At 48.3% G+C, this 15,958-nt stretch overlaps 1 protein-coding gene across 1 annotated transcript in view; it reads right to left on the reverse strand.

Annotated features, from left to right (window-relative positions):
- Nucleotides 1–15,958, reverse strand: part of ADGRD1 (adhesion G protein-coupled receptor D1) — a 117,110-nt gene that overhangs the window by 91,285 nt on the left and 9,867 nt on the right. The window contains exons 6-13 of the mRNA XM_071444938.1: nt 14,775–15,023; nt 11,921–11,988; nt 10,977–11,132; nt 9,150–9,209; nt 8,165–8,282; nt 7,327–7,437; nt 4,958–5,033; nt 2,167–2,308 (exon numbers count right to left, since the gene is read on the reverse strand). Of these exons, the coding sequence (XP_071301039.1) occupies nt 2,167–2,308; nt 4,958–5,033; nt 7,327–7,437; nt 8,165–8,282; nt 9,150–9,209; nt 10,977–11,132; nt 11,921–11,988; nt 14,775–15,023 (980 nt within the window). The remainder of the gene's footprint in view (nt 1–2,166; nt 2,309–4,957; nt 5,034–7,326; nt 7,438–8,164; nt 8,283–9,149; nt 9,210–10,976; nt 11,133–11,920; nt 11,989–14,774; nt 15,024–15,958) is intronic.

Consider the following 15,958-nt stretch of genomic DNA (forward strand, 5'->3'; position numbering starts at 1 on the left):
TGCTATGCAGCCATGTGGGTCCTACAAAACACTGGTGCTGTTTGACACCATTTCCTCGTCTGACTTTTTCCAGAGCACATCGTGCTGCATTTCAGCCTTGAAATTCATCTCTCCTGAATTTCTGCCCTGTGCTGTAATTTCTTGGATCACAGCAGTGAAATGTTAGTGCTTCTCCAGTTGTTCCTGCTATGAAAAACATCTTGCTGGAAACAGATTTTTTTCAGATAATCATTTCACAGAATGTGCAGTTGCCTCTGGACAGGTTAGGACTGAGCTGCCTCCAGCCCCAAGGCCCCTCAGTCTCCACATCCTCCCCAGGCCCTGGAGGTGGTTCTGGGGATTTCTCTGAATTTCTGTGCTCTGGACACAGTAACTCACTGGGCTGGTAAGAGCAGAGCATCACCACCTTTTACATCTGTCAAAGAAATGTCTGTCTGTCCCTGAAGCCCTCCTGAATAGCAACAGACCATTGCAATTTAGAGTATTAAATTGTCTCTTAGAGGACTTAACTCAGGCAAAATTTTGCTGATGAAAAAGAGCAACGAAATACATTCAGTGTTCACAGAGGCTGTGCTGCAATTACAGCCAATGGCCCCAGCAGAGCCCAGCCTGCTCCCCCTGGCCCATGAATTAACCTGAATTAACCTGAATTAACCTGAATTAACCTGAATTAACCGGTTTTTATTAGCTCTGGGGCGAGTTCTCAGCCCCACAGCCCAGCTCTGCCCCACGCTGCTCTCTGCCAAGGGAAGCACTGACACAGCACTGACAGATACTCCCTGTACCCTTCCCTAATTAATTAATTAGTCCCCACTTGGAATACCTTGTGTTTCAAAATGTGGCTGGGAAATTGGGATAAAATGAGGCTGCATCCTCCAAAAACTGGAGAGATCCCAGGGGAATGCCCCATGGCCTCTCCTCTATTCGGATAAAGCCAGAAAGGGCTCCTCTGTCTCCTTTTTGGTGTTTGTGGATTAATTTTCCTAACACCATCCACCATTCCCCCTCCTCAGGGGTTCTGCTGCCTGCAGCAGAGAGATGCCTGACAAATGCAGCGCTCCTGTGTCCCAGAAAAGCAAAAACCACAGGTTCATGCAGGAGCCTGCCAGTGAATCATCACCTCTGCAGCACAGGGAGAGCCTGGGCACGAACAGCAAAGTGCATTTTGGAAATGATCTATGCAAAACTCACTCTTCACAAGTGCCCACCTCTAAGAGGCCTCTGGGGACATTTGGGAGCGCTCAGTTTGGAAAATGTCAGCAAAACAGCACATTTCACTCCTAGGCCTCAGGGATCCTCCCTGCTTCTGCTCCAGCCTTACCAAGAGCCCAACAGAAAGCAGAGAAACCAGCTTGAAAATAGCTTTAAAAGGAAAATATGATAAAATATTCAGGAGAACATCTAAGAGATGTATTCTAGGAAACGTTTAAGAATTTAAATCTTTCCTTGCTGCTCCCATCCACAGCTGTAAGTGGGTCAGAGATGCTGCACTGCCCCCTCTCAGCACCTCAGAGCCTGAACTCCCCCATTCCACCGACACCAAACCATCAAATCCCCTCAGTTATCTCAGTGTGGACCAGGATCAAAAAGCAAAAACCACAAGGGAATTGTTATTGAGCACCCCAGTGGGAAAGGAAAGCAGCACTTCACCCCAGTGTGCTGCAGGCTGCACAGACACACAGGGCACAAACACACCAGAGCACACAGAGCAAACACACACCAGAGCACACACACACACACACAAACACACCAGAGCACACACACAAACACACACCAGAGCACACACACAAACACACACCAGAGCACACACACAAACACACACCAGAGCACACACACAAACACACACCAGAGCACACACACACACACACAAACACACCAGAGCACACACACACACCAGAGCACACACACACACACACACAAACACACAGACAGGGGCTCCAGCTGCCTGGGCACCCAGCAGCCTTTGGCAGTGGGGAGAAAGAAACCACAATGCTGGGGAAAAGAGAAATGTGGCAGCCACGAATGGCAACTGAACTGCCGCTAAAAACGCCCACAAAAATCATAGGAGAAGTAAAATGCCCTCAAAACTCATGGGAGAAGCACCAAGAAACAGTCCCAGGCACGGAGATTCTGCACAGCCCAGAGCAGCAGCTCCATGACACTCACCAGGGTGTGGCTGAGCTGGATGGTGATGAGGGGAGAGCCTGACAGGTTGTAGGACAGCTGGGGCACAGGCTCCACCTTGATGGAGATGAGGAAGCTGCTGGCTGAGATCAGGGAGCCCCTGTAGGCAGCAGCTCCAGCAATCCTTGGGGAGAAGCAAACATGTTAAGGGACAGAATAACCACTGGGTTTAGCTCATACATAACAGCAAAGGACACAGACCCTCCTTGTTCCCTTCAAGTTCCCCCAGGGCAGCCAGGTCTGGCCCCAGAGGTCCCACAGGAGCAGAGGCCACGCACCTGTAAAGGATGGGGACAGCCCTGAACACCTGTAAAGGATGGGGACAAAGGATGGGGACAGCCCTGAACACCTGTAAGGGATGGGGACAGCTCTGGGCACCTGTAAAGGATGGGGACAAAGGATGGGGACAGCCCTGGGCACCTGTAAAGGATGGGGACAAAGAATGGGGACAGCTCTGGGCACCTGTAAAGGATGGGGACAAAGGATGGGGACAGCTCTGGACACCTGTAAAGGATGGGGACAGCTCTGGACACTGGGGACTGCCAGCAAAGCTCCTCCTTCACCCTTGGTGAAGGTTCTCAAGCCTTGCTGGAAGGGTTTGAGGGAATCAGGGAGAATCCTAAGGAGGGATCCAAACAATTTCCTGAAAGTGAGGAGGAGACTTGCAGGCTCTGGCTGGTCAAACAGATAAATCAGTGTGTGAGACACACCGACAAAATGCACAAAATAAACACAGGAATGTATTTAGAGGTGATTTATAGCTTCACCTTGAAAAATAGATGATGTCCAGTTACATTTGTTAGAGGGAAAGACAGGTCAGAGCACACACAGCTGAACTGGACTGAACAGCTGATTAGACCTGGAAATGAATTTATTCTAGGGGGAAGTAATTTTGCAGTACATAAGAGCCCTTATTTTAAGGTAAAACTTATGAGTTTGGCATTTTCACACATTCAGGAGGAACTGAGATCCATTTGGTTTCAGGGTAGACTTTTTTACCCTCTCAGTAACAAACTGCAGGATTAAATAAATGACTGCTGTCACCTGTGCCTTGGGCAGTGGAGGAATGGATTTTACCAGGAGAAATGGGAGCCTGGGTGAATTAACCACCAGCCTGGGTTCCCAAACACAGCCCACCCAGAAAGGGCCAGCTGGAAACAAATGAAAAACCACCTTGTTTGCACCCACCACCTGTCTGCAGTGGTTTCTTATTTTTATTTCAGAAAAACCCCAAAAACCCTCACGTCAGAGGCTGAAATAACTGCACCCAGCTCCTTGTCACAGAACAGAACTCATTTAGCACAACCCCTCAGTCCTGACCTTAAAAACCCCATCAGCATCAGAGATTACTTCTGCTCCCAGAAACCAGCATGGAATGGGACTTGTTCATCTCAAGGCAGAATTTGCTGCTCTGATACAACAAATTTCAGTTGAGATAGGGATTTGTGAAGTTAAACTCATTATCCAACAGTCTGAGGTTTCTCCTACCCAGATTAAGAGCCTGGATGCTTTTCCCACACCCTTGCTCTGCTTGTTTTCCCTTCAGAGACCCTTTGGTGAATTTTGGAGCATGACAAACCCTCACCAGCAGCAGGGAATGGAGATTGGCAAAGCCTTTCCTCACCCAGCCCCACACTTACACAAACTGCCCTGAACAGCAGCAGGAGGGGCTCAGAACATTCTGGGTTTCATCTGCTCTGGGTAAAGAACCAAAAGCTGCTCCCCTTAGAAACTGGTATTTATGGAGTCTGAAAATAGCTCTGTGTCTGTACAGCACAAAAGCTCCAAGAGTTTTGGTTTTGGTTTTCCACCACAAGAAAAGAAGAAGGGTGGGTTTCAAATTACAGGTGTTTAAGTAGCCCAGTGGTGGAAGGAACACAAAAGAAATTCTCTAAAACAAACTACTCTGAGAAAAAAATTATTCTACTGAAAAGTAAGCAAAAAAGTTATAACAGTAGAGCACAAAAAAGAAAAGCAGAAGAGGAGTGCATACTTATTTTTAAAACATCTTTGAGTACCTGGGGTTTGGCTCCACAGAGGAAGAATTGCTAAGGCAGCATTCCCTGAATTATTACCTTTTGGGATGCTGGTTTGGGCAGACCTACAGGTTCAAGGACAAGATTTGTAGTGCATGACACACTGCAGGCATTTCAAGCAGCTTGAATTAATTGTAGAAATCTAGGAAACATTTCTTTTCCAGTGACTTTGTATTTTTTTTTTTAACCCTGTGACAGGGCAGAGCCTTCATTCTGGAAATGAGTGCTGAAATCAAACCCAGCTCAGGGGAGCAGGAAGGGATCTCCAGATTGTCCTGCCCAGAGATTTCAGGGAATGCCCTCCAAGACTACAGCTCTGTTCCATTTGTGTACCAGAGCCCCAGGAGCTGACAGTGCATTAGAACACAGAGCTTTGACATGCAGCACCTTCAATGAACTTTGACCTGAGCCAGGATCATTTTAATTCTCTTTCTCCCTTTGAAAAACTGAGATTACATCTTATTACCTTAAGAAATTGCATTGATCCCCCTCTTTGGAAAACGTGGGCTCTGGTAAGTTACTGCCTCAATTTCCTCATGTAAAATATACAGAATATTGCAGACTGGAGGCAGAGCCACCTGTGGGAGAGCAGGGCAGGCAGCAGCACAGCCTGTAATCACTGGGCAATGCCATTTAGGGACCACCTGAGTGTGAACAGCCAACAGCACAGCCTGCACTGCCTGGGAAATGCCCTTTGGGAATGGCTGAGGGGTCACCTGGAGCAGCCAGGCACTCACCTGGTGTCCATGGGGTTGATGTTGTTAAAGAAGTGATGCATGTTGTGGTACAGCAGGCCCACGATGGTGATGCAGCCTGTGGAGAGGGAACAGGATTATTGCTGAGAACTGGGAGAGGGAACAGGGAGAGAGAACAGGGTTATACCCCAGAACAGGGAGAGACAACAGGGAGAGAGAACAGGGTTATTGCTGGGAACAGGGAGAGGGAACAGGGTTATTGCTGAGAACAGGGAGAGAGAACAGGGAGAGAGAACAGGGTTATACCCCAGAACAGGGAGAGAGAACAGGGTTATTGCTGAGAACAGGGAGAGAGAACAGGGTTATTGCTGGGAACAGGGAGAGGGAACAGGGTTATTCCTCAGGGCAGGGTTATTCCTCAGGGCAGCAGTGCCAAGCAGGAGAACCCTTCCAGGGCTGCAGCCCTTGTTCACTGAGGGCCCTGCCTTGCCCAGCCCTGCCCTGTGACCATGTTCACAGGGGTCCCAGGATGGCGGAAGAGACGAGGATCTGACTCCATGTTTCAGAAGGCTGATTTATTATTTTATGATATATATTATATTAAAACTATACTAAAAGAATAAAGGATTTCATCAGAAGCCTAGCTAACAATAGAATAGGAATGATCACAAAGGTTTGTGGCTCGGCTCTCTGTCCGAGCCAGCTGGGCTGTGATTGGCCATGAATTAGAAACAACCACATGAGCCCAATCCCAGATGCACCTGTTGCATTCCACAGCAGCAGATAACCATTGTTTGCATTTTGTTCCTGAGGCCTCTCAGCTTCTCAGGAGGAAAGATCCTAAGGAAAGGATTTTCCATAAGAGATGCCTGTGACACTGCCCAGCCTGGCCTTGGCAGGGCCCTGGTGGCTGTGCCCAGTGACAAGGGCTGAGCACACTGCACAGCACAGGGCAAACAGAGCCAGAAATGCCTGTGCTGCACAGCTGCACTCCAAACCCAGCTGCTGATCCCCCAATTGGCAATTATAGCCCCCAGCAGCAGGAAGGGGGCAGGACCCAGGGGCTCCAGGCGCCCCAGCACAGACAGGCTGGAGCTGAACAAGCCCAAACCATCAGCCCCAGTGCTGCTTGCTGCCCACATTCCAGGCAGTTCACTGCCCTCAGAGACAGAGGTGTGTTTTCTCAGAGTGAGCCACACAGATGTCTCTTACTGTCCCTTTTGTTGGTTCCAAGTACTTCTAGTGTCAGCTGTTTAAGGTGAAATAACAGATTTTTTTAGGTTAGCTCATCTGGACAGTGTAGGAGTGTGGCCTGAAGGCTGAAATTGCTCAGAAGTGAGCTTCAGCTGGAAAAGAGTAAAGCATTTAATGCCCTGGATCGTTTCAGGTACAAAGCACAACAATGTTCAGGGAAATCAAAGAAAACCTGTATGGCGAGGAACTGTAGAAGTGGGAAAGGGAAAAGCTCCCCTCACATGCTATTTTTGGCATTCCAAAGTTGGTTTGCAATTACAGTTACTCAAACCTGGGAGGACTTGCAGTCTCCAGCCAGAGCCCCTGCCAGTGCAAAGAAACAAAGCTGTCAGCACCATTCAGGCAGACAGTTCAGCAATTAGCAGAGAATTTCTCACTGCAGGTTATTTTCAGCTAACTTTGCACTTTATGGAGGAGGGACCGACCATCCCTCTCCAGAGGTGACTGCAGAAAAGCCTCGGGGTGGGTAAATTATGTGGGTTGGAATTTGGGGCACAGAAGTCACATTTTCAAAGATCTGAGAATGGAAGTAGATGCTTTTGTAAATGGGCTCCTTCAACCTCTGAGTAAAGCACAGATAATTAACATTGCTATTTTAGAGTCTTGACTAAAGGTGCAGATTTTAGCCATGCTTCTTTTTGGGGTTATTACAATTTTTGCATAGGTATGGATTTCTGAGTTCTGCCTTTTTGCCATGAGCGTAGTCTTAATCTTCATTCCATTCCTGTAGCTGCTATTGCTTAAGCCTCTAATTTTACAGTTTAATTTTAGACAAAAGACCAATTTTGCATGAAGGGATAGGTAATACCTGACCTGACATCCTAGAATTTCTTAAAAATAACCAGTTCAGATAATTAAAAAGAATAATTATGAAATTATGGCTTCTCTGATGTAAAAATGTGTCAGAATTAAATGGCCTCAGTCTCTGTAGTTCAGCCCCATTATTCAATATTAATCCAATTAGTATGAAAACTCCACCACATTAATTGCTCGTTAGCCTGACGGGAGCACTGCTGCTTCCTCAGACTCAGTGCAATCCACAGGGACCAAATCAGTTACCTGGCAAAATAAAGTGAACCAAAAGCTGCTCTACAGCAAAATCCTTTTCAGGTACCCCATGCACACGGGTCCAGTTCTCTCTTTAATCTCTTCCTTACCTTTTCCATGGAAAGCCTCACTGGGAATGGAGACGTAGCTGTGCCCTCGGGATGGGAATCGATAGTGGGACACGTTCAGGCTCTGAGGGTGCATTTTGACCACAGCATAATCTGTGATGGCCAGACAGAAACATCAGCACACCCACAGCCCCTGCACCCCCTGGCTGCTTAACCTGCCTCCCTGAGCTGTGCAGCCATTTCAATATTCCTGTGTTTAAACACCGGGGCAGGCTCAGAGCAGCAGCAGCACTGCTGCCCTGCCCTGCAGGCACTGAGCCCTGCACCTGAGACCCCCTGTGCGAGAGATGCAGGCAGTGATGGGTGCCTGGCACCTGCAGCATCCAAAGATGCAGATCAGATTAAGGTGCCAGGATGCTAACCTGCAGTAAAATAAAATTCTCCAAAAAGGTCAAAACTATTCCCATCATTTTCAGTCTCTTGCAAAACCATTGCGAAGATGAAGGTTTTGTAGCACCCAAACCTCCAGGAGCTGCACATGAGCTCCAGGCCCTTTAACTGTATTAGCACAGCATCACTGAACCCTTCACACATAATCCTAACTCTGAATTCCCCCCCAAACAACCCCAGGGAAGGCCAGGCACAGCCAGAGCCCATCACCTCATTTTGGCATTCCTCAGAGGGATGAGAAGCTGGGCCCTGCGCTGGCAAGGAGAGCTCAGGCCCAGGGGCTTCAGGAGAAGAGGAGCAGCTGTGCCAGCTGTGTCAGCCCCACCAGCTGTGCCAGCTGTGCCAGCCCCACCAGGGGCAGCTGTGCCAGCCCCACCAGCTGTGCCAGCCGTGCCAGCCCCACCAGCTGTGCCAGCCGTGCCAGCCCCACCTGCCACAGGAGAGGAGCCCTCGAGGGTCAGAGGCAGTGAGTTCCCCTCCAGGTGCAGGGACAGGTGAGCCAGCACCGTGTCGATGGTGTGGATCAGGCTGCTGAGCACGGCGAGGCTCTGCGGAGGGACAGACAGACACGGGGGTGAGCAGGGACAGACAGACACGGGTGAGCAGGGACAGACAGACACGGGTGAGCAGGGACAGACAGACACGGGTGAGCAGGGACAGACAGACACGGGTGAGCAGGGACTGAGCACAGCCCAGGGGACACTGGGGTCCCTGCCCAGCCCAGGGGCTCCCACCCTCCCTGCAGAAGGTGCCGCCCAGCCCGGAGCCACCCGAGTGCAATTCCCAAATGCTGCTTAGGGAGCAGCCAAGGGAGAGCAGCCCCACAGCCCCTGGCCAGCTGCACTCAGCAGGACAGGGCCAGGGACCGGGCAGAATTGTTTCTGACAACATCCAGAGATTGGTACCAGGTCGAGCACAAGCTGAGACACTGCAGTTCAGCCTTTCTCTCATCTTTATTCAAATGCTCCTCAGCAGAAGAGCAACTTTAACCCTCCAGGCTGAAACTTGATTCATAAAATCTCAGAGTTAATGCATGTTTCAGTGAAAAGGAAAGCTGTTTTATCTGAAATCCATTTACACCAGAGATGATCAAGGATCTGACACTAAGAACTTAAATCAATTAGACATCTTTTTGTCTCAAAAGCATTTTGGGCTTCAATGAGACCTCTCTGTGCTTTAGCTTCTCCTTCTCTCAGTTTAAAAGCTCTCTCTCCTGAAATCTGTGTTGTCTTAAGATTCAAGCAAAAGGAAATTTCTGGATTCACCCTGCAGGTCTTTCATCAGTGACAGATGATAAAATAAGTCATAGTGCCAAAAAATCCCAGCAAGTGAAATAATAGTGACAGCCATTTCAGTATCATCATGTGGATTTGTGCAACTGAGGGAAATCACCAATCTGAGCCCATTTCTCTTACCTCTGGTCCATCAATCCAGTCAGACAGTAACAGGAAATCTTCAATAGCTTTTAAAAATGCCTGAAAGACAAATAAAACTCCATTTCTTATTGGTCAGCTACATCTCCTGGCAGGGCAGATCTCTGCCAGGATTTTCTCAGGGTCACGTTGGGGTGACAAACCCACTCCCATTGCAGCCACAGCTGCACCTCAGCATGTTCTGTGTCCCTTCCCAGGGTGACAATGATTTCACTGGCAGCCCCAGCACGGTGTAACTGCCCAGGTGCAGCCACCACAGCTGAGCAAACCCCGGGACCGAGGCTGAAGGAATTATTCTCCTGTTTTACCTAAGCTCGTGTGGCATCTGTAGAACCATGGAGGCTTGGAAGGGACCTTAAAGATCCTCTGATTCCACCCTGTGCAGCCTGGCCTGGGGCACTGCAGAGTGGGACAGGCTCTGTCCCAACAGGGCTGGGGAGTCCTGCTGCCATGGAAGGGGAAAAGGGAGCACAGAAAACTGCACTGAAAATTAAAAGAGAAACCCCACGTTTCCAGCTTTAACTCACCCATTAAAAAGCCTTCAGAGAATGAATAAGTGAAGTTCCACAGTGAGATGTGGAAGACACCACATAACAAACCCAAGTCAGACTTGTCAGAAGCGATTCATTATTATGTGCGTCAGTAATCAGAGAGTTTATTGCACATCACTTAAATCAAATTTCCTGGTGCTGTGAGGCGTACACAATCAGGCAGAGATAACTGCACAGCAAATCTCATGCAGGCTCAGTGGCTGTCTCTCAGAATTAGCTGCAGACAATGCAGAGCCTCACATCAATCAGGCAGATGACAGGGCTGCTGTGTATGAGCAGACTCTTGTATTTGTGTCCCAAACCAGCTCTGCTAAAGACAATCATGGCCCACGTTTCTGCCTGCAAATCGCTGTGGTGGCACACAGAGCAGCCCAGACAGGGACTGCAGTGGTGTGGGAAGCAGGTACGGGGTCGGGCAGGATGCTGCAGCCACAGCCACGGAAATATTCCGGGAAAACAAAGGAAACGGCGAATTAAAGCTTTTCAGAAGGGCTTTGGCTGCATATTACACTGTGATCCGTGAAATCCAAGCTTTAGAGTTTGCAAATGCTAAGCTTTTAACGCAGTCTCTCAGGCGCTGTCCCTGTGGGTTTCAGGAGGTTTATTTGTATTTTTTGTCTGACTAAAGCGCCCTTGTCACTCTGGAATTACCCTCAGGCTTAGGGGAACAATCAGCAGCAGGGCCAGAGCTGATTTCTGCAATAATGGCTTGGCAGCTGCTGGAATCGGGGAATTAGATGCCCATCACTTTCCAGCACTGTTATAACTTTATGTTAGTGGGACACGGCCCTTGTGTTCAGCTCACACTGCAGAAAACACCTGCTTGCTTTTCCCCCTCTGTGGAATGGCCTGGATAAAATAAACTCCTTGAGCCCATTTCAGAGGAGACAGTGACTCCCCATCTCCCTGGGCAGGCTGCCCCAGTGCTTGAAACCCTTTCAGAAAAGGATTTTACCCTAAAATCCAACTGAAGTCTCCCGTGGCACCACCTGAGGCCATTTCCTCCTGTCCTTGATGTTTGGGAGAGGAGATCCAGCCCCCCAGTGCCTTCCTTGCTCAGGACAGGTCCAAAGGCATAAAGGAACATCTCCAGGGGGATTTCAGACATTCAGAGAGACATTTCAGCTCTGCTCAACCCCTGCTGCTCCCTAAAGAGCCGCTGCTCTTTTCACAGGTGCTGTCTGCAGCGAGCAGAGCCTCTCCAAGCTGCCCTGGACACACCAGGCTCCCCTGGGAGCTCACCTGGGGCCCCACTCACCTGGGCCAGGCTCAGGGCCGTGTGCTGGGCCAGGGCTTTGCTGGGCAGGCTGGAGGACACGTTCTGCAGGTGCCCCAGCAGGGACAGGGCCGGGGGGGAGCTGCCCCTGTGCTGGCTCAGCGCCGCCAGGACGGGCTGGTAGGCGTCGGTGGGGAGCTGCAGTGGGGCAGAGAACAGCACAGGACAGCCAGGTTATCCATGCTGCCCTCAGGAGACATACAACATATCCCAAATTATCCATACTGCCCTCAGAAGGGCAGAGAACAGCACAGGACAGCCAGGTTATCCATACTGCCCTCAGGAGATATTCAACATATCCCAAATTATCCATACTGCCCTCAGCAGACATACAACATATCCCAAATTATCTATATTGCCCTCAGCAGGGCAGAGAACAGCACAGGACAGCCAGGTTATCCACACTGCCCTGAGCAGGCATACAGCATATCCCAAATCATCCATATTGCCCTCAGCAGGGCAGAGAACAGCACAGGACAGCCAGGTTATCTGTATGGCCCCAAGAGGGACACAACTCAACACAGAATATCCCAAATTATTCGTACTGCCTTCAGCAGAGACACAATTCAGCACAGAATATCCCAAATTACCTGTATGGGCCGAAGGAGGGAAGGAAGGAGGGAAGGAAAAGGAAAATTATCAAAATGGTTTTTAGCCTCCTATATTTTCAAAGTTAACAGTAATACTTCAGAAGTTGCTACTTTTTTTTTTTTTTTTTTTTTTAATGTAGTAAATATCTTATTCAACAGGGAATTTCCTTTGTGTTCCCACCTTCCCATAGTGGCTAAAACTTCTGTCCAAAGGCACTTATAAGTGGGGTATGAAAAGAAGTGCCATTAGCAGAAATGGGGCAGTGAGGAGTAAATCACTGTAACTCTGATTTCTGCATGTTGTGCCATTATGGAGGGGTCTGAGCTCTGTCCTACCACAGAGGGGTTTGTTGTGGTTGTCATCAGAGACCAGGGAAGTGTTGAAGAGAGCAGCACTTGCACACCTGGGGAAACACAAACACAAATGAGGCTGTTACAAATCTGGATTTCTTATATCAGATACATAATATTATATATATATATATATATATATTCATTCCCACCTCAGGCTGGATCAGTTCCAACTGAAAACAACAGATTTCTGTGGACTTTATTTATTTCCATTAATGTAGCCACACAGCCTTGTTTAAAAAATATAATTTTCTGATGCTGTCATCAGTTTTATTCCATCATCTTATTACAGATGAGCATTGCAGTAGTTGAAGTCTTACATACCTAAATCTTGGTTTGCAAACAGGAAATTTCAAGTGTTATATCTCAATAAAAAAGGCCAAAGGTACAGTTACAACACTGACATCTATCTTTCTCCTCCAGCTTCTTCTCCAACATTTACAGAAATTCTTTAAGGTTTGGAGTTATTTTAAATCCTCTGCCTTATCAGAAATAAATGATGATCTGTGGACAGCTCTGACAGTGTCATGGAAGATCTTGTTTTATTTCTGTAAGTGAGACAAACTGGGACTGGGACCCTGGAAAAAGGAGGGTGAAGCCCCAGCTCCCATGCCCAGCTGCTGGAGCTGACTCCGATCTCGAGGCTGAATTGTCCCAGTGCCAGATAAAATCACACCCACAAGGGCAAGCTCGGAAAGGCTTTTGCCCATCAGAAATCTGTGCTATCCGAATGTCTGAGAAACAGTCAAAGCCAGTGGAAATACTCCCAGTGCTTGCAGCAAAACTGAGGAACCCCCACGTGGAAGAGCAGGGGTAGAAATGGTGATGAAAACGACCACATGAGCATGGCAGAAATGATTTGTCAAGACAGAGAGAATAAACTTGATTCTGGACGGCCTTCAGTCGCTCCATTAAAGAACATTGATTCCTTTCTGTGATAAGGCATTTATTACTCATTTGTGATAGAGGAATCAAATTTTCTTCTAATCTACATCTGACCAAGGGTTATCATTTGCCAGGGGTGTGGAGTCTCAGTGTAATCCAACAGTAGCTGCATCCACAGGAGCCATTTCTCTCATAGATCCAAAAGGAACATGAGCATTCATTCAATTAAAAACCAGGCTGTCCTATTTGCTTATGTCAAAGCATATTACCCTGCCTCAACCCTGCTAGAAATCCCCCAAAATCAATAAATAGATATCATAACCTTTCTACCTCTGTTCATTACTATTGTAATACCCATTGCTTCCTCTGAGAACATTCTAATTTCATACATTAAGTGGGAAATTTTATAAAATCCAATCAGTCTATTATTTTAAAGAGAAAAGCCAAAAATTAAATTGCCACATTTCCCAGGTGCTCCAAAACACTTGATCACATTAAAGCAATGTTGGCTTAGAATTCTTCTGTCTAATTAAACAAAATATATACCTGGCATCCCTTTACATTTGAATTTCTAAGCCCCTGGAAAATACATATCCAGCTTCACTTTCAATTAAGAGGCACACATTTGTTTTTCACAGCATTCTGATAGTTCCACATGACACTAAAAAACCTGTGGAATCAGGAGTTTAGCAGAAAAACCCATCAACAGGGCAATTAATGCCATGGAAATTGCAGTAAAGTCACAGGTGCTCACAGCACGAGCACCTCAAGGCACAAATCAAGGAGTCTGGGATGCAGCCTCCTGAAAATCAGCTGGGATTAAAGGTGGGATGCAGGCAGAATTCTGCACAGCTCTGGAAAAATCTGGATTTAGCAGAATTGGAGCTCCCAGCACTGATGTGCAGAATCAGATTTGGGGCCCAGAGGGAAGGAGAGGGAGCAGAGCCCTGCACAGGATTTGATTCCCTGGGAGGACCTTCCCAGTCTGTCAGAGGGCAGTGCTGGGAGCCCACAGGGTTAAAAAGGGGTTAAAAAGGGGTTAAAATGGGCTCTCCCTGTGTTTATTCAAGCCATTCCTCCCTGGCAGCGGGACAGGGCACACGTATTGATGAATTGGGGAAATTTGAAAATCTGCTGCTCTGGGGTTTGGCAGCAGAACATTCTTGTGGAGCTGCATTAATCACAGAGGGTGATTAATGGGACAGTGTTATAGTAACCCTCATTGTTGTCAAAGATACAGCAGCCAAATACAAAAGCATTTTTTCCACCATGACCAGAGCATTATAAACTTTTTAAAGATTTATAAACTTTTTAAAGATTGAAAACTATGAAAAGTGAGCAGCCATTTCTCACAGGTGCCCTGCCCAGCCTGGCCACTCTCACCCACGGTGGCAGTGAAGCGCTGGCACCTCGCGTGATCTGATCTTTGCTTGTGGCCTTTTTACGATTGTATTTTAATACTGGATAAATCCTCCTTGTTAATCAAACTGGCTAATTAATTTATAACACGAACTATGAAAAGTGAGCAGCCATTTCTCAGAGGTGTCCACACCCTGCCCCACTCACCCCCGGTGGCAGTGAAGCACTGGTGCACCTTGCGTGGGCCCAGCACTGGTCTGATCTGTGTTTGTGGCCTTTTTGCAGTTGTATTTTAATACTGAATAAATTCTCCTTGTTAATCAAACTGGCTAATTCATTTATAACACAAGCTATGGAAAGCGAGCAGCCGTTTCTCACAGGTGCCCTGCCCAGCCTGCCTGCACTCACCCACAGCAGCAGTGAAGTACTAGCGCACCTCGCGCGGGCTCAGCGCCCATCTGATCTTTGGCCTTCTTACAATTGTATTTTAATTATGGCATAAATTCTCCTTGTTAATCAAATTGACTAATTCACTTATAACACAAACTATGGAAAGTGAGCAGCCGTTTCTCACAGGTGCCCTGCCCACACTCACCCACGGCAGCAGTGAAGTACTGGCGCACCTCGCGTGGGCTCAGCGCCCTCTCCCAGATCACAAACTCATCGAAGGCGCCGCTGACGGAGCGTGGGGCTGCTCCCTCCGTGCCCAGCAGGTCAGGGCTGGCGTCCCCATAGTCATAGAACACCTTCCCCTCGGGGTCCGTGGTGCTCAGCGTGCCGTTCACGTACACCTTCAGGCCTTCCCTCGACCGCCAGGTGAACAGCACGTGGGTCCAGTAGGGACCTGCAAGGCAGCAGAGGCACAGCAGGGCTGGGAGCAGCTCCAGAGACCCTTCCAGAGCTGGGTCCAGCTCCATCCAGAGCTCCCTGCTGGACTCTCCCGGCCATGGAGCCGCCAGGGAGGCCAATGGTGAGCCATGGAATGCTGGTGCTGTGCCCATCACTCCTCACCCCTCTGGGGAAGCCCATGCCTGGCAGGATGCCCTCAGCCTTGCCTGAACCTGGGCTCACTGCAGCTCCATAAATTCCCCCTGCTGAGTGCTGCTGGCTGAGATCTGAGGGCTCTTCACTCCTGCCTCAACCTCAGGCCAGAGAGAGCAGCACAAGGACTGCAAGAGCTGGAGAACAAGCACATAAACCACTCAAGAGTTCTCACCATTCCCTGGTTATGCTTGAGAGCCAGAAAACACAATACTCATTTTCACTTGGACTGGATAATCCACAAACCTGTGAATTATTCTTGCCGTTTGCAGCTTTTCTCTTAAAAGAAGATTTCTGAACTGATTCATTAAGGTTTATGAAACTGCTACCGTGAGTCCTATTTCAACAATGTACAGGCAGTCAAATTAGGGCCAGAAAATATTTATGGAATGCCATTAGCATTAGGGGAAGACCAGCATTTGTTCCAGTCAGTAGATATTAGTGTTCCCCAGCAAGGCACAGTTTAGACAGAAGCAGTGAGATATGTGATACACCAAAATGTTTATTAATGCTATGGCTTGGCACAGGAAACCTGGCACTCAACAGAAACAGAATCATGAAGGCACCAAAGAGCAGTGAGAGAGTTTCCAAATAAAGGCTGAATTCAGCAGAGAGCAGCCCTGGGGTGCCCTGGGAGCTGCCAGGGATGAATCTGCATTCCTGGCTCCTGTTCCCACTCAAACATGCAAGAACCACAGGAGTCAACGAGGACTCAACTCCAGACCCCTCTGCAAGCTG

Source organism: Agelaius tricolor, unplaced genomic scaffold, assembly GCF_023055355.1.
Source record: "Agelaius tricolor isolate 1412-34295 unplaced genomic scaffold, bAgeTri1.0.p SCAF_20, whole genome shotgun sequence".
NCBI lineage: Eukaryota > Metazoa > Chordata > Aves > Passeriformes > Icteridae > Agelaius > Agelaius tricolor.